Genomic DNA, 19,382 nt, shown 5'->3' with positions numbered 1-19,382 from the left:
CTGCGCCTCCATCCCTGTGTGATACCTGCGCCTCCATCCCTGTGTAATACCTGCGCCTCCATCCCTGTGTGATACCTGCGCCTCCATCCCTGTGTGATACCTGCGCCTCCATCTCTGTGTAATACCTGCGCCTCCATCCCTGTGTAATACCCGCGCCTCCATCCCTGTGTGATACCTGCGCCTCCATCTCTGTGTAATACCTGCGCCTCCATCCCTGTGTAATACCTGCGCCTCCATCTCTGTGTGATACCCGCGCCTCCATCCCTGTGTGATACCTGCGCCTCCATCTCTGTGTAATACCTGCGCCTCCATCCCTGTGTGATACCTGCGCCTCCATCTCTGTGTGATACCTGCGCCTCAATCTCTGTGTGATACCTGCGCCTCCATCTCTGTGTAATACCTGCGCCTCCATCCCTGTGTGATACCTGCGCCTCCATCCCTGTGTGATACCTGCGCCTCAATCTCTGTGTGATACCTGCGCCTCCATCTCTGTGTAATACCTGCGCCTCCATCTCTGTGTGATACCTGCGCCTCCATCTCTGTGTGATACCTGCGCCTCAATCTCTGTGTGATACCTGCGCCTCCATCTCTGTGTAATACCTGCGCCTCCATCTCTGTGTGATACCTGCGCCTCCATCCCTGTGTGATACCTGCGCCTCCATCTCTGTGTAATACCTGCGCCTCCATCCCTGTGTGATACCTGCGCCTCCATCTCTGTGTGATACCTGCGCCTCAATCTCTGTGTGATACCTGCGCCTCCATCCCTGTGTGATACCTGCGCCTCCATCTCTGTGTGATACCTGCGCCTCAATCTCTGTGTGATACCTGCGCCTCAATCTCTGTGTGATACCTGCGCCTCCATCCCTGTGTGATACCTGCGCCTCCATCTCTGTGTGATACCTGCGCCTCAATCTCTGTGTGATACCTGCGCCTCCATCCCTGTGTGATACCTGCGCCTCCATCTCTGTGTGATACCTGCGCCTCCATCTCTGTGTAATACCTGCGCCTCAATCTCTGTGTGATACCTGCGCCTCCATCCCTGTGTGATACCTGCGCCTCCATCTCTGTGTGATACCTGCGCCTCCATCCCTGTGTGATACCTGCGCCTCCATCTCTGTGTGATACCTGCGCCTCCATCTCTGTGTGATACCTGCGCCTCCATCTCTGTGTAATACCTGCGCCTCCATCTCTGTGTGATACCTGCGCCTCCATCTCTGTGTAATACCTGCGCCTCAATCTCTGTGTGATACCTGCGCCTCCATCCCTGTGTAATACCTGCGCCTCCATCCCTGTGTGATACCTGCGCCTCCATCTCTGTGTGATACCTACGCCTCCATCTCTGTGTGATACCTGCGCCTCCATCTCTGTGTGATACCTGCGCCTCCATCTCTGTGTGATACCTGCGCCTCCATCCCTGTGTGATACCTGCGCCTCCATCCCTGTGTGATACCTGCGCCTCCATCCCTGTGTGATACCTGCGCCTCCATCCCTGTGTGAGGCGCGCGCCTCAACTTAAAGATCTGACGTCGTATGCAGGTACGTTTGTACACGGACTAAATAAATAAAGTTTTAGAGCGACCATGTGAAGTGTCACTAACTTCAATCCAATCCAACTTTATTTATAATGCACTTTAAAAACAACATAGTCGACCAAAGTGCAGAACACAACAGCAAAAGGTCACAGTATAAATGAAGAGCACATCGGTAAAAAGAATACAAGGAATACAGGCAAAAAAGATAAAATACAAAAGATTCTTAGATCAATTAAAAGCTACAGTAAACAGATAGGTTTTAAGAGCCGACTTAAAAACAGAAAGTGACTCGGCCGGTCTAAGGTGCAAGGGCAGTGCATTCCACAATGACGGGCCTGCAACTGAAAAGGCACGATCACCTCAGTTTCCTTTGAGACCTCGGGACGACCCGACCTGAGGCTGAGCCGGAGTGTGAGGCTGAAAAAGGTCGGACAGGTACGAAGGTGCGAGGCCGTGAAGGCGTTTCAAAACAAATAGGAGGATTTTAAAGTAAATCCGGCTACAGACAGGGAGCCAATGTAAGGACTTTACAACAGGCGTTATGCTCACAGATAGGAGGCGTCAGCAGCATTTTGGACAAGTTGAAGTCGGGCGAGGGAAGTCTGGTTTAGCCCAGTGTACGATGCGTTACAATAATCCAGGCGACTGGTGATAAAGGCGTGGATTAAAATCTAAAAGTGGTGCCGTGAAAGAACGGATTTTACTTTAGACAGTTGTCGAATCTGGAAGAAGCTACTTTTCACAACGGAGTTCACCTGAGCGTCAAGTTTAAGATCGCAGTCAAACCTCACACCAAGATCTGTGACGACAGGCTTCAGGTACTGAGACAGCGCCCCCACGTGGGCAGAGGAAGCTCGACTCGGCCCAAACACAATGACCTCAGTCTTTTTATCATTTAAGAGAAGGAAGTTTAAAGACTCCATTTCTTAATTTCCTCAATACAATCTAAAAGCTGACATGCACTATAGGCATTATCTCTCTTTAGAGGCATGTAAATGTGTGTGTCGTCCGCATAGAGGTGGAAATCAATGCCACATTTTTAAAAAATTGACCCAAGTGGGAGAACCAATGACTCTGGTGTATATTGTTCGCTGCTGTCGAGCGACTGGGCGGAGCTACTGCACCTTTGCCACTGCAGAGGCGTCGCAAGAGGAGGTTCTCCAGCCCACGCTCCTCCCACTTACATGAGTGTGGAGCTGCAGGACCACAGGGGGCGCTCTTTATACGCCCACGCTCCTCCCACTTACATGAGTGTGGAGCTGCAGGACCACAGGGGGCGCTCTTTATACGCCCACACTCCTCCCACTTACATGAGTGTGGAGCTGCAGGACCACAGGGGGCGCTCTTTATACGCCCACGCTCCTCCCACTTACATGAGTGTGGAGCTGCAGGACCACAGGGGGCGCTCTTTATACGTCCACGCTCCTCCCACTTACATGAGTGTGGAGCTGCAGGACCACAGGGGGCGCTCTTTATACGCCCACGCTCCTCCCACTTACATGAGTGTGGAGCTGCAGGACCACAGGGGGCGCTCTTTATACGCCCACGCTCCTCCCACTTACATGAGTGTGGAGCTGCAGGACCACAGGGGGCGCTCTTTATACGCCCACGCTCCTCCCACTTATATGAGTCTGGAGCTGCAGGACCACAGGGGGCGCTCTTTATACGCCCACGCTCCTCCCACTTACATGAGTCTGGAGCTGCAGGACCACAGGGGGCGCTCTTTATACGCCCACGCTCCTCCCACTTACATGAGTCTGCAGCTGCAGGACCACAGGGGGCGCTCTTTATACGTCCAAATGCTACACTGTGGTCTGTGCTTTGTTTCCAGTAAAAATGCTGAGGCCTCGATGTGAGACCGATGTGGTCCTGAGCTATGTAAAGGCAGAGTGTGGTCCTAAAGGCGGTCCTGAGTGTCTCCTGTGTGGTCCTAAAGGCGGTCCTGAGTGTCTCCTGTGTGGTCCTAAAGGCGGTCCTGAGTGTCTCCTGTGTGGTCCTAAAGGCGGTCCTGTGTGTCTCCTGTGTGTGGTCCTAAAGGCGGTCCTGTGTGTCTCCTGTGTGTGGTCCTAAAGGCGGTCCTGTGTGTCTCCTGTGTGTGGTCCTAAAGGCGGTCCTGTGTGTCTCCTGTGTGTGGTCCTAAAGGCGGTCCTGTGTGTCTCCTGTGTGGTCCAGGGCGATGTAGAGGCAGAGTGTGGTCCTAAAGGCGGTCCTGTGTGTCTCCTGTGTGGTCCTAAAGGCGGTCCTGTGTGTGGTCCAGGGTGATGTAGAGGCAGAGTGTGGTCCTAAAGGCGGTCCTGTGTGTCTCCTGTGTGTGGTCCAGGGCCATGTAGAGGCAGAGTGTGGTCCTAAAGGCGGTCCTGAGTGTCTCCTGTGTGTGGTCCAGGGTGATGTAGAGGCAGAGTGTGGTCCTAAAGGCGGTCCTGTGCATGTGGAGCCTCCTGTGTCGCCGCTGCTCTGGGGGACATTACACCTCCCTGAATTATTCACCTCAAACAAGCGGCAGCATCAAATATTCAGCACGTTGTGTTTGAGCGTCTCCTCCTGAAGCTCACGCGCCTCAAACAGCTCATCACTAAACATGAGCAGGAAGAGGATCTGCCCCGAGCAGAGCGGACTCTGAGGAGGATCTGCCCCGAGCAGAGCGGACTCTGAGGAGGATCTGCCCCGAGCAGAGCGGACTCTGAGGAGGATCTGCCCCGAGCAGAGCGGACTCTGAGGAGGATCTGCCCCGAGCAGAGCGGACTCTGAGGAGGATCTGCCCCGAGCAGAGCGGACTCTGAGGAGGATCTGCCCCGAGCAGAGCGGACTCTGAGGAGGATCTGCTCCGGTCAGAGCGGACTCTGAGGAGGATCTGCCCCGAGCAGAGCAGACTCTGAGGAGGATCTGCCCCGAGCAGAGCGGACTCTGAGGAGGATCTGCTCCTGACAGAGCAGACTCTGAGGAGGATCTGCTCCGAGCAGAGCGGACTCTGAGGAGGATCTGCCCCGAGCAGAGCGGACTCTGAGGAGGATCTGCCCCGAGCAGAGCGGACTCTGAGGAGGATCTGCCCTGAGCAGAGCGGACTCTGAGGAGGATCTGCCCCGAGCAGAGCGGACTCTGAGGAGGATCTGCCCTGAGCAGAGCGGACTCTGAGGAGGATCTGCCCCGAGCAGAGCGGACTCTGAGGAGGATCTGCCCCGAGCAGAGCGGACTCTGAGGAGGATCTGCCCCGAGCAGAGCGGACTCTGAGGAGGATCTGCCCCGAGCAGAGCGGACTCTGAGGAGGATCTGCCCCGAGCAGAGCGGACTCTGAGGAGGATCTGCCCCGAGCAGAGCGGACTCTGAGGAGGATCTGCTCCGAGCAGAGCGGACTCTGAGGAGGATCTGCCCCGAGCAGAGCGGACTCTGAGGAGGATCTGCCCCGAGCAGAGCGGACTCTGAGGAGGATCTGCTCCTGACAGAGCGGACTCTGAGGAGGATCTGCCCCGAGCAGAGCGGACTCTGAGGAGGATCTGCCCCGAGCAGAGCGGACTCTGAGGAGGATCTGCCCCGAGCAGAGCGGACTCTGAGGAGGATCTGCCCTGAGCAGAGCGGACTCTGAGGAGGATCTGCCCCGAGCAGAGCGGACTCTGAGGAGGATCTGCTCCTGACAGAGCGGACTCTGAGGAGGATCTGCCCCGAGCAGAGCGGACTCTGAGGAGGGTCTGCCCCGAGCAGAGCGGACTCTGAGGAGGATCTGCCCCTGAGCAGAGCGGACTCTGAGGAGGATCTGCCCCGAGCAGAGCGGACTCTGAGGAGGATCTGCCCCGAACAGAGCGGACTCTGAGGAGGATCTGCTCCTGTCAGAGCGGACTCTGAGGAGGATCTGCTCCTGTCAGAGCGGACTCTGAGGAGGATCTGCCCCGAACAGAGCGGACTCTGAGGAGGATCTGCCCCGAACAGAGCGGACTCTGAGGAGGATCTGCCCCGAGCAGAGTGGACTCTGAGGAGGATCTGCTCCGAGCAGAGCGGACTCTGAGGAGGATCTGCCCCGAACAGAGCGGACTCTGAGGAGGATCTGCCCCGAGCAGAGTGGACTCTGAGGAGGATCTGCTCCGAGCAGAGCGGACTCTGAGGAGGATCTGCCCCGAGCAGAGCGGACTCTGAGGAGGATCTGCTCCGAGCAGAGCGGACTCTGAGGAGGATCTGCTCCGAGCAGAGCGGACTCTGAGGAGGATCTGCTCCTGTCAGAGCGGACTCTGAGGAGGATCTGCTCCTGACAGAGCGGACTCTGAGGAGGATCTGCTCCGAGCAGAGCGGACTCTGAGGAGGATCTGCCCCGAGCAGAGCGGACTCTGGACTGGAGAGGAAAGCGTTTTCTCACATAACCCTTTACCCAAATCTAAAAGGCCAGAGTCCCGCCTCGTGTGAAAGCTGTGATGTGATTTGCGGCTCTTTTCTGGGAGCCGAGTCTCTGGGATCTGTTTTTTAAACGTGTGAAATGACAAATACGGAGGTTTCGATTTTGAGAAACGTGTTTGTGAATCAACTGAAGAGGCTGTAACTGTCGGACTAATCATGTTTACTGCATTTGGCTTTGACTTTACTGCTGAAAGCTCTCACTCCACAGGCTGATCACTCTGGACTGATCCGGCTCTTTTCACGACTGATCTGGCTCTTTTCACGACTGATCCGGCTCTTTTCACGACTGATCCGGCTCTTTTCACAACTGATCCGTCTCTTTTCACGACTGATCCGGCTCTTTTCACGACTGATCCGGCTCTTTTCACGACTGATCCGGCTCTTTTCACGACTGATCCGGCTCTTTTCACGACTGATCCGGCTCTTTTCACGACTGATCCGGCTCTTTTCACGACTGATCCGGGTCGAACCACAAAGAGCCGTTCGAAAGAGCCGCTCGGTCACAGCTCTCATGTCTCTATGACCATATTTGGATTACATCGCGGTCACTGCTTTTCATGTAGAGATGCACCGATACCGATACTGGGGGTTTGAGTATCGGCCGATATTAACCGATACCATGAGACTTTCTTAGACTTTCCTCTTACTCTCAGTGAAGAAAGTGAAGGGACTCAGATTGTTATAGAGCAGTAATTATCTATTAATAAAGTCATGGGGAAACAGTTAACAAGGATGACTGGATTTTCAACACTCTCCTTGATCAAAGACGATAATATTAACGTCAGATGTTCCGTCAAAGTGAAAGAATAAACACATGAGAGAGGAGGGGAGGAGGGCTGGGGCAGTCGCGTGGTGCGTTTAAAGACAGGAGAATCGGCCAAACACCTGACAGCTGCAGCGCCTGTGAGTTTACCTTTAACATGTGAGGAGCCTCAGACCAGGACTCACACGAGGAGGAAGAGTTTACCTTTAACACGTGAGGAGCCTCAGACCAGGACTCACACGGGGAGGAAGAGTTTACCTTTAAGAGGAAAACCATCGATACATTTGGACCGTGTGTGTTTGTTCTGAGGAGCCGTGGATGAGCTGGACTCTCACACTGTAAGTTTGATGGTCTTTTTGAAATGTGCAGTTTATTCATGTCTGTATGGACATATTAAGTATATATTAAGCGCTTCACTCTGTGACGTCGTGGCCTTTGAGGCTCCGCCCACAAACCTGCGCCTGTTGTCTGAACTATGTTCTGACCTTCAAAGCGAGTTACAGCATGTTGTTCATATTCACTTAAAGTGTATTACATTTATATCCAGGGGTTAAAGTGGGATTTGAGAGGTGGGGGGACTCTAACCTTTAACAAGCAGCAGGATACACGCTACATGTAATATTTGTATGTACTTATGTACTGACGTGTAGTCATGGGTTCTGAACAGTATAGTATTCATACTGCACAGTACAAGGTATTGTGCTGTATGAAATACTGTAATTGTTTTAGTCTCCAATATTTTGTTAGGCCTTGAGTGATTCTTAGACATCCTTTAGCAGGTTTTAACGATCATAAATGTTTGGTCTGTGTGATTTACTAAATGAACACATTCTGCTTTTGCCAGATCCACTCAGTTTATTTGTTTCTATAATGTATTAAGTTCCATGTGCTCTGCAGTCCTACGTCTAAGAAGAACCCATTTCTTCACATGTTTGTCAGGATCCACTTATTCAAAGGAGGCACGACCAACGAAATGAGCATGAGAGCTGACACATCACTGATACCATTTTGTCTTGTTATTATGTTCATGTATTATGTCTTTCCCAGTCAGAGCTGCTCACAGCAGGACTGTTGATCTACTTTCTCACTGGGGGAGATTGTGGTTTGTCATTGGTCACTGGGCCGGTCAGGGGTAAATATTATTATCATATTTTTGGGATAAATGAACAAAAATGTCATTATCATCACTGCTTGAATAGAAAAGAATTGGGTCTAAACATAAAAGTTATATTATATTCCAGCATTTAAGGCTTTGTAGAAAACAAGAAGAAAAAAAAACACAGCAATAGATTAATACAGAATAATAAAGAGCCTAATAATAAAGCAGGATTAACCCAAGATTAAGCCAGGGCTTCCCCGCCCACTTTAACCCCTGTTTGTATCGGACATTTGTAGCCGATACCCAATATCGTGAGATCGGTGCCTCCCTAACTTTCGTGCTACACATGGATACCAAACACGTCTGTATCTGTGACGTGTGGGAGTCACTTCCTGGATAAACGTCAGAGAATAAACATCGTAAAGAGAGAGTTTGGTTTCTTCATTTACAACTAAGAACCTCTTCTTTACGTTCAGAAAGAGGAGCCTGACCCGGCCTGACCCGGCCTGACCCAGCCTGACCCAGCCTGACCCGGCCTGACTCAGCCTGACCCGGCCTGACCCAGCCTGACCCGGCCTGACCCAGCCTGACCCAGCCTGACCCAGGCGGGCCGCAGTGACAGCTCCGTCTGGGTGGAGGCGTCGTGGAGCTGGATCAGAGTCAGGACGTGGGTTTTTCATCGTTTTTGGCCGAGAATCTCAGCGAGCGAAGGATTTGGCAAAGTCTGTAGATCCAACACTTTTGCTCTTTTAGTTTCTGCGGCGACAGCCAAAGAGAGAGGGGGGGGGGGGGGGGGGGGGCGGCGCAGAGGGAGGGGGGGCAGCGCTCACGTCCGTCAGGCTTTTACACTTTATCACTTTCAGATATAAACACAGAAACATGGCTGGTTCTGACGTAGGAGGGAAATACTTCAGGAGAGGAGACGTCTGTAAAGGTCAGAGTTCATCCTGAAGCCTCACTCAGGAGTCGTCTGTACAGGTCAGAGTTCATCCTGAAGCTAAAGCCTCACTCAGGAGACGTCTGTAAAGGTCAGAGTTCATCCTGAAGCCTCACATGCTAAACATAAACAAGACTCAAACTGAAGAGAATGAATGACATTTTCATCAAAGACTAAATAAAACATGTGAAATGGACACTGATGAGAGTTTCTGTAATGATCAGACTCGTCACCACCTCTTCACGTGGGTCTTATTGATGTGAACTAAAGCCTGAGGAGATTTAATGAAGTGATCGTTACTTAATGATTTTCTATTGTAGTTTATTATAGAAAAACGCTCCATCTGTAACATCCCCTTTAAGGAAAGACAAGACTTTATTGATCTCATAAATGAAGGGATTCACTTGTTATAAAAGAAGGAAGTCTCTGGGTATCGGTTAATATCGGTTAATATCGGTTAATATCGGGTAATATCGGACATGGGCAGATCCTCACACCCCGGTATGAGAAGCAGAACATGTGTTTAAAGGAGCAGGTTCTGACAGACGGAGACAGTCCTCAGTTATGACAGTTCGTTATCATGTGACCCTCATGTTCAAACTGTCCTGATCCTGGAGCGACTGGTCTGTTAATGAAGGAGCTTCATTATGTCTGATTTAATTATGTGTTTTTACTGTGTTGATGGTACAGTGTGACGCTGGCTGCAAATGAAACTGCCCCAGGGCGGAAATAAAGCTGAACAAAGGCCCACAGAGGCACATGTTCAAGAGCCCGTGGAAACATCACGGCCTTTAATCGTAACACGTGGAAACATCAAGATCCACCAATATCCGTGATCACCGTGATCATACATTACCATACGTGATCATACGTGATCATACGTGATCATACGTGATCATACGTGATCATACGTGATCATACGTGATCATACGTGATCATACGTGATCATACGTGATCATACGTGATCATACGTGATCCTCTGTGATCACCATGATCATCCGTGTGGACTCGTGACAGTGACGTGTAGTTGTGTATTTTTACACTGCGTCTTATATCCCGGTCCGCCCGGTGTGTCAGTGTCATTCGTCCGGCTTCCTGTCTTTGTTATATATAACATTATATATATATTATATATTATATATTATATATTATATATAATATATAATATATATCATGATAAACCAGTTTCATTAAGGCGCCGTGTGTTCTGTGCGTCTTATTAATGAAAACAAACATAATCATTGATAATGAGCGCCCCCTGCTGAGGAGAACACAGTACAAGGACAGAGAGTTCTTATTGAGGTTCATTTAAAGAGAGGCTGAGGAGGCGGAGCTCCACTGATCATGTGACTCCATCGGCTTTATTCAGACGCTCTTGGGAATTTAAAGTTTGTGATTTTTAAAGCAAATGATTGTGTTGATTTTCATAATTACTGCAAACTTGAAAAGTGTGAAGCTCGTCAAAGTCAAAGTTTTAATACAGTCTCACTGATTAGTTCAGCCTTGTACTTGTAACATTACAACAGTAATAATAAAAGTGTTTTGTTTGTTAATAGTTGAACGAATAAATAAGACGGTGCTTTCTATTTCAAAACAGGAAGTCACTTCTTGGGCGGCGCTGTTATGATTTAAGCAGTTACGTTTACTCGAGTACATGTACTTAAAGTGTATATTTACATGTACTCGATGCTTCTGAAAATATGACTTATTTAGAAGAAGAACATTTTATTTCAGTGAAGCAGCAAAATAATGAAGAAAAGGGACGGACAGGAAGTGATAAAGGTAAAGTTCCAGCAGCTTGACTCTTTTTATGTCACTTTTTTATCATGTTCATTGTTTTGTTTTTCTCCGATAGAGGCGTGTCTAAAGGATCCGGTTCAGCCGAAAGAGCCGTGTCTAAAGGATCCGGTTCAGCCGAAAGAGCCGTGTCTGAAGGATCCGGTTCAGCAGAAAGAGCCGTGTCTAAAGGATCCGGTTCAGCCGAAAGAGCCGTGTCTAAAGGATCCGGTTCAGCCGAAAGAGCCGTGTCTAAAGGATCCGATTCAGCAGAAAGAGCCATGGCTGAAGGATCTGGTTCAGCCGAAAGAGCCGTGTCTAAAGGATCCGGTTCAGCCCAAAGAGCCGTGTCTAAAGGATCCGGTTCAGCCGAAAGAGCCGTGTCTGAAGGATCCGGTTCAGCAGAAAGAGCCGTGTCTAAAGGATCCGGTTCAGCCGAAAGAGCCGTGTCTAAAGGATCCGGTTCAGCCGAAAGAGCCGTGTCTAAAGGATCCGATTCAGCAGAAAGAGCCATGGCTGAAGGATCTGGTTCAGCCGAAAGAGCCGTGTCTAAAGGATCCGGTTCAGCCCAAAGAGCCGTGTCTAAAGGATCCGGTTCAGCCGAAAGAGCCGTGTCTAAAGGATCCGGTTCAGCCCAAAGAGCCGTGTCTAAAGGATCTGGTTCAGCCGAAAGAGCCGTGTCTAAAGGATCTGGTTCAGCCGAAAGAGCCGTGTCTAAAGGATCCGGTTCAGCCCAAAGAGCCGTGTCTAAATGATCCGGTTCAGCAGAAAGAGCCGTGTCTAAAGGATCCGGTTCAGCCGAAAGAGCCGTGTCTAAAGGATCTGGTTCAGCCGAAAGAGCCGTGTCTGAAGGATCCGGTTCAGCCGAAAGAGCCGTGTCTAAAGGATCCGGTTCAGCCAAAAGAGCCGTGTCTAAAGGATCCGGTTCAGCCAAAAGAGCCGTGTCTAAAGGATCCGGTACAGCCAAAAGAGCCGTGTCTGAAGGATCCGGTTCAGCCAAAAGAGCCGTGTCTAAAGGATCCGGTTCAGCCAAAAGAGCCGTGTCTAAAGGATCCGGTACAGCCAAAAGAGCCGTGTCTGAAGGATCTGGTTCAGCCGAAAGAGCCGTGTCTGAAGGATCCGGTACAGCCAAAAGAGCCGTGTCTAAAGGATCCGGTTCAGCAGAAAGAGCCGTGTCTAAAGGATCCGGTTCAGCCGAAAGAGCCGTGTCTAAAGGATCTGGTTCAGCAGAAAGAGCCGTGTCTAAAGGATCCGGTTCAGCCGAAAGAGCCGTGTCTAAAGGATCTGGTTCAGCCGAAAGAGCCGTGTCTGAAGGATCCGGTTCAGCCGAAAGAGCCGTGTCTAAAGGATCTGGTTCAGCCGAAAGAGCCGTGTCTGAAGGATCTGGTTCAGCCGAAAGAGCCGTGTCTGAAGGATCCGGTTCAGCAGAAAGAGCCGTGTCTAAAGGATCTGGTTCAGCCGAAAGAGCCGTGTCTAAAGGATCCGGTTCAGCCGAAAGAGCCGTGTCTAAAGGATCTGGTTCAGCAGAAAGAGCCGTGTCTGAAGGATCCGGTTCAGCCGAAAGAGCCGTGTCTAAAGGATCTGGTTCAGCCGAAAGAGCCGTGTCTAAAGGATCCGGTTCAGCCGAAAGAGCCGTGTCTAAAGGATCTGGTTCAGCCGAAAGAGCCGTGTCTAAAGGATCTGGTTCAGCAGAAAGAGCCGTGTCTAAAGGATCCGGTTCAGCCGAAAGAGCCGTGTCTAAAGGATCTGGTTCAGCCGAAAGAGCCGTGTCTAAAGGATCCGGTTCAGCAGAAAGAGCCGTGTCTAAAGGATCTGGTTCAGCCGAAAGAGCCGTGTCTGAAGGATCCGGTTCAGCCGAAAGAGCCGTGTCTAAAGGATCTGGTTCAGCCGAAAGAGCCGTGTCTAAAGGATCCGGTTCAGCCGAAAGAGCCGTGTCTAAAGGATCTGGTTCAGCCGAAAGAGCCGTGTCTAAAGGATCTGGTTCAGCCGAAAGAGCCGTGTCTAAAGGATCTGGTTCAGCAGAAAGAGCCGTGTCTAAAGGATCTGGTTCAGCCGAAAGAGCCGTGTCTAAAGGATCTGGTTCAGCCGAAAGAGCCGTGTCTGAAGGATCCGGTTCAGCCGAAAGAGCCGTGTCTAAAGGATCTGGTTCAGCCGAAAGAGCCGTGTCTAAAGGATCCGGTTCAGCCGAAAGAGCCGTGTCTAAAGGATCTGGTTCAGCCGAAAGAGCCGTGTCTAAAGGATCTGGTTCAGCCGAAAGAGCCGTGTCTAAAGGATCCGGTTCAGCCGAAAGAGCCGCGAATCCCTCTCTCCTGTATGGCCCAGTTTCAGATGTATTTGTGTCTCGTCCTGTTTCTGCTCGAGGCCTCGTGTCTCCTCAGCTTCAATAACCCACATTCCACAAAACAAACTGATCTGAAGAGGATCTGCTGCTTTACTCTCACATATAAACATGATTAAACTGATCTGAAGAGGATCTGCTGCTTTCCTCTCTCATATAAACATGATTAAACTGATCTGAAGAGGATCTGCTGCTTTACTCTCTCATATAAACATGATTAAACTGATCTGAAGAGGATCTGCTGCTTTACTCTCACATATAAACATGATTAAACTGATCTGAAGAGGATCTGCTGCTTTACTCTCTCATATAAACATGATTAAACTGATCTGAAGAGGATCTGCTGCTTTACTCTCTCATATAAACATGATTAAACTGATCTGAAGAGGATCTGCTGCTTTACTCTCACATATAAACATGATTAAACTGATCTGAAGAGGATCTGCTGCTTTACTCTCTCATATAAACATGATTAAACTGATCTGAAGAGGATCTGCTGCTTTACTCTCTCATATAAACATGATTAAACTGATCTGAAGAGGATCTGCTGCTTTACTCTCTCATATAAACATGATTAAACTGATCTGAAGAGGATCTGCTGCTTTACTCTCTCATATAAACATGATTAAACTGATCTGAAGAGGATCTGCTGCTTTACTCTCACATATAAACATGATTAAACTGATCTAAAGAGGATCTGCTGCTTTACTCTCTCATATAAACATGATTAAACTGATCTGAAGAGGATCTGCTGCTTTACTCTCTCATATAAACATGATTAAACTGATCTGAAGAGGATCTGCTGCTTTACTCTCACATATAAACATGATTAAACTGATCTGAAGAGGATCTGCTGCTTTACTCTCTCATATAAACATTATTAAACTGATCTGAAGAGGATCTGCTGCTTTACTCTCACATATAAACATTATCAAACTGATCTGAAGAGGATCTGCTGCTTTACTCTCACATATAAACATTATTAAACTGATCTGAAGAGGATCTGCTGCTTTACTCTCATGTATAAACATGATTAAACTGATCTGAAGAGGATCTGCTGCTTTACTCTCACATATAAACATGATTAAACTGATCTGAAGAGGATCTGCTGCTTTACTCTCACATATAAACATGATTAAACTGATCTGAAGAGGATCTGCTGCTTTACTCTCATGTATAAACATGATTAAACTGATCTGAAGAGGATCTGCTGCTTTACTCTCATGTATAAACATGATTAAACTGATCTGAAGAGGATCTGCTGCTTTACTCTCTCGTATAAACATTATTAAACTGATCTGAAGAGGATCTGCTGCTTTACTCTCACATATAAACATGATTAAACTGATCTGAAGAGGATCTGCTGCTTTACTCTCATGTATAAACATGATTAAACTGATCTGAAGAGGATCTGCTGCTTTACTCTCTCATATAAACATGATTAAACTGATCTGAAGAGGATCTGCTGCGAAACTCTCTCATATAAACATTATTAAACTGATCTGAAGAGGATCTGCTGCTTTACTCTCTCATATAAACATGATTAAACTGATCTGAAGAGGATCTGCTGCTTTACTCTCACATATAAACATGATTAAACTGATCTGAAGAGGATCTGCTGCTTTACTCTCACATATAAACATTATTAAACTGATCTGAAGAGGATCTGCTGCTTTACTCTCACATATAAACATTATTAAACTGATCTGAAGAGGATCTGCTGCTTTACTCTCACATACAAACATGATTAAACTGATCTGAAGAGGATCTGCTGCTTTACTCTCTCATATAAACATTATTAAACTGATCTGAAGAGGATCTGCTGCTTTACTCTCACATATAAACATTATTAAACTGATCTGAAGAGGATCTGCTGCTTTACTCTCACGTATAAACATTATTAAACTGATCTGAAGAGGATCTGCTGCTTTACTCTCACGTATAAACATGATTAAACTGATCTGAAGAGGATCTGCTGCTTTACTCTCATGTATAAACATGATTAAACTGATCTGAAGAGGATCTGCTGCTTTACTCTCATGTATAAACATTATTAAACTGATCTGAAGAGGATCTGCTGCTTTACTCTCACATATAAACATTATTAAACTGATCTGAAGAGGATCTGCTGCTTTACTCTCTCATATAAACATGATTAAACTGATCTGAAGAGGATCTGCTGCTTTACTCTCACATATAAACATGATTAAACTGATCTGAAGAGGATCTGCTGCTTTACTCTCTCATATAAACATGATTAAACTGATCTGAAGAGGATCTGCTGCTTTACTCTCATGTATAAACATGATTAAACTGATCTGAAGAGGATCTGCTGCTTACTCTCACATATAAACATGATTAAACTGATCTGAAGAGGATCTGCTGCTTTACTCTCTCATATAAACATGATTAAACTGATCTGAAGAGGATCTGCTGCTTTACTCTCACATATAAACATGATTAAACTGATCTGAAGAGGATCTGCTGCTTTACTCTCACATATAAACATGATTAAACTGATCTGAAGAGGATCTGCTGCTTTACTCTCATGTATAAACATGATTAAACTGATCTGAAGAGGATCTGCTGCTTTACTCTCTCATATAAACATGATTAAACTGATCTGAAGAGGATCTGCTGCTTTACTCTCTCATATAAACATGATTAAACTGATCTGAAGAGGATCTGCTGCTTTACTCTCACATATAAACATGATTAAACTGATCTGAAGAGGATCTGCTGCTTTACTCTCTCATATAAACATGATTAAACTGATCTGAAGAGGATCTGCTGCTTTACTCTCACATATAAACATTATTAAACTGATCTGAAGAGGATCTGCTGCTTTACTCTCACATATGAACATGATTAAACTGATCTGAAGAGGATCTGCTGCTTTACTCTCACATATAAACATGATTAAACTGATCTGAAGAGGATCTGCTGCTTTACTCTCTCATATAAACATGATTAAACTGATCTGAAGAGGATCTGCTGCTTTACTCTCATGTATCAACATTATTAAACTGATCTGAAGAGGATCTGCTGCTTTACTCTCTCATATAAACATGATTAAACTGATCTGAAGAGGATCTGCTGCTTTACTCTCACATATAAACATGATTAAACTGATCTGAAGAGGATCTGCTGCTAAACTCTCATATAAACATTATTAAACTGATCTGAAGAGGATCTGCTGCTTTACTCTCTCATATAAACATATTATGTAACGAAGCTTCGGAATCACGAGACCTGCAGCCTCGTCCTCTGGAGCTGAGATGATCACGGTAAATGGATTATCTCAGATCCATGAAGAAGAAACAAAAACAGCCTCCAGAACTGATGGAATTAAGAGCAAATAAACTGAGTAAGCGGCTGTTTCCGATTTAGCTTCTTTATCATCAAAGCTTTAGTTTGAATGAAATGTGTTACACAGTGAGAGATGGATTCAGTTTTACCCAAATCTAAGTGGTTGCATTTGTCTTTAACCTCTTCAGGGGCCGGTTTTGGTCCAGGCATTTGCAAGTCTGAAGTTCTGTCTAACGCAGAATCTCCATGACTTCCTTCTTCACTTCTCAGTCTGTGCCTGAAGAAGGAGCTCACTGTATTTAACATCATGCTACTGTCACTCATGTCTGACCTAAAGTCTCACTCTGAACAAAGTCACATTTACAGTGAGGAGGTTGGAAGGGCGCCCCCTGGTGTCCAAGTGCGTCCAACTGCCCGGAGCAAAACTGGCCCCTGAAGAGGTGGAAAAATAAGGCAACGCAACGTCAGGCCCGAGGGCCAGATCCGGCCCTTCATCACAGAACCTCTGGCCCTCAAGATGATTTTGAGAAACATGATCACACAAATCAGAGAGTATTTTTAACATTATTAGAGCTACATGGGAGAAAAATGGGAGAAATACTGTCAGTGCACCCAATGAGGTCATATATTATGGACAACACTGGCATTTGAAGGAAAAAGAATAATCGTTTTAAGGAAGAAATGACACAAATCTACTTGAATGAAGAGATTAAATCTAAGGTTTGAGTAGATTTGGTCTGGTCTTAGATGAGATAAAACCTCTAGTAGTCGTTATTCTCTTAATTCAGATAATTTTGTGTCATTTCAAGTGAAAAACAATTATTTCTTTGATTTGAAGTGGGTTTTATTCTTGTTCCATTGGCGCTCCTGGTCAGGAGGGCCAGCTCCGTCCTGGGCTGTCCCCTGGGGGACAGGAGGGTGTTAGCCAAGCTCACCTCCATCATGGACAACACCTCCCACCCACTGCACGGGACTGTAGAAGAGCTGTGCAGCTCTCTCAGTGGCAGACTGAGACACCCTCAGTGCAGGACGGAGCGCTACCGCAAAGCCTTCATCCCCACTGCTGTCAGACTGTACAATAAGACTGTGAAGTAACGCCGACTGTAACAAGTGAATTTCTCCTTTGTGAGATTAATAAAGGTTTATCTTATCTTATCTTATCTTATCTTATCTATAGCATTTGTATCTTGGATTAGGTCAAACCGACTCAAATTCAACATAAAATTGCTTGAATAAAAGTTCTTCTAAGTCATTTATCTCATTAATGATAATAATGTTTCCAGTGTTGTGCTTTACTTTGGGCTGATAATCAGCGGCTTCAGCCCTCGGTCTGTTTACAATAAAGAAAACCGGCCTCCACCAAGAAAACTCTCCTACCCCTGGAGAACAGCCTCTAGGCCAGTGCAAAACCTCATTTGAAAGCTAAGACCTACAAAACTCATCTAAGCTTCTGCATTGTTTAGTCGTTTTTGTTGCGTTTGTGTCGTGTTTTTAAGGCTTTTCGCTGCGTCTTGGTGATGAAAGAAGCTTAGATCCGTTTTGTGGGTCTTAGCTTTCAAATGAAGCCTTATTGAAGGTCCTTGAGTCATCTATGAAACCTTGTGGACACTTCAGCGACCGAGTGCAGAAGATGACTCAAGAACCTCCATTGAAGATGGACGTCTCCTGTACGACTGAGAGCCGACACAGACACTGCACATGCGGGAGGACTCCGGCCTGTAGGCTGTGAGCTCCAGTCCGGAGGATTTTAGATTTGGGTAAAGCCGAACGTGAGAAAATGCCTCGGTTAAGGCGGGGGGTAAGAGGTTAATCCAAAGCGTCTGAAACCAGTGAGATTCCGCGATCGATCCTCCGGTCATTTGGTGACGGTCTCGAGGACATTTCAGGTCATTTGATTGGTCAGAGAGAAGCGGAATGTACAGCACGAGCGGCAGGTGAAGGGGGGTGGGGGGTGGTAGGGGGGCGAAGGGGGGGGGGGGGGGGAGAGACTCACCGGAGCAGTTCCAGCCCGTGGGCGTCTGACAGTCGCTGAGGGAGGACGGGAACGCGCGCAGCTGCTCCACAGGTAACGCGGCGAAGAACGACACGAGCGTCAGCCACAGCCATCCGCGCGCGCCGCCCCACCACCGTCCGCGCGGCAGCAGCATGTCGCACAGGCGGTGTTCGGGCTTTTATTATTATTGTTGTATCCACGGGCGTCACAGGCGGCGGACACACGGCAGGGGACGGCCGCTGCGCTCCGTCAGCCCCATGCGGCAGAAGTTATCCGGGCGCGGAGTCCGAGCGTGACGGTTGCAGAGGCGCGTGATCGCACCGGGAGGGTCCACGGAGGCGCGGACACGGCGGCGGAGGAGCGCGGGCTCGAGGCGGTATTCCGTAGCGGCGCGATGATAAAAATCCAGAGGCTCCTCCGGGAGGCGTCCAGCGGCAGCGGCGTCGCTCCGTCACTGAGTCCGCGATGCGCTCGAGCTCTGTCTCCTCCCTCTCACTCTCGCTCTCTCTCCTCTCTCTCTCCTCTCTCTCCTCTCTCTCTCTCTCTCTATCCTTTCTCTCCTCACTCTCTCTCTCTCCCTCTCTCTCTCCTCTTTCCCCTCCCTCTCTCTCCTCTCTCTCCTCTCTCTCCTCTCTCTCTCTCTCTCTATCCTTTCTCTCCTCACTCTCGCTCTCTCCCCCTCCCTCTCTCCCCTCTCTCTCCTCTCTCTCTCTCCCTCTCTCTCTCCTCTTTCCCCTCCCTCTCTCTCCTCTCTCTCTCTCCCTCTCTCTCTCCTCTTTCCCCTCCCTCTCTCTCCTCTCTCTCCTCTCTCTCTCTCTCTATCCTTTCTCTCCTCTCTCTCTCTCTCTCTATCCTTTCTCTCCTCACTCTCTCTCTCTCCCTCTCTCTCTCCTCTTTCCCCTCCCTCTCTCTCCTCTCTCTCCTCTCTCTCCCCCCTCCCTCTCTCCTCTCTCTCTCCTCTCTCTCCCTCTCTCCTCTTTCCCCTCTCTCTCTCTCTCTCTATCCTTTCTCTCCTCACTCTCGCTCTCTCCCCCTCTCTCTCCCTCTCTCTCTCCTCTTTCCCCTCCCTCTCTCTCCCCTCTCCCTCTCTCTCTCTCTCTCCCCTCTCTCCCCTCGCTCTCTCTCCCCCCTCCCTCCCTGTCTCTCTCCCCCCTCCCTCCCTCTCTCTCTCTGAAGCTGCAGACTGGAGTGCTGTACAGATTCAGAGCCGCAGATTAAAGACCCTCGTTTTCCGGGGCAGCGCTTGCATCTTTAA

The 19,382-nt window shown here is 48.4% G+C and overlaps 1 protein-coding gene across 1 annotated transcript in view; it reads right to left on the bottom strand.

Moving 5' to 3' along the window:
* Positions 1–18,631, bottom strand: part of tmeff2a (transmembrane protein with EGF-like and two follistatin-like domains 2a) — an 87,560-nt gene extending 68,929 nt beyond the window's left edge. The window contains exon 1 of the mRNA XM_079563013.1: positions 18,128–18,631. Coding sequence (XP_079419139.1) covers positions 18,128–18,281 — 154 coding nt within the window. The 5' untranslated portion in view covers positions 18,282–18,631. The remainder of the gene's footprint in view (positions 1–18,127) is intronic.
* Between the last annotated feature and the right edge of the window lie 751 nt (positions 18,632–19,382).

The sequence above is a fragment of the Gobius niger genome (assembly GCF_951799975.1).
Source record: "Gobius niger genome assembly, chromosome: 9".
NCBI lineage: Eukaryota > Metazoa > Chordata > Actinopteri > Gobiiformes > Gobiidae > Gobius > Gobius niger.
Note: the sequence above shows the minus strand (reverse complement) of the source record. Positions and strands in the feature narration are given on the sequence as shown.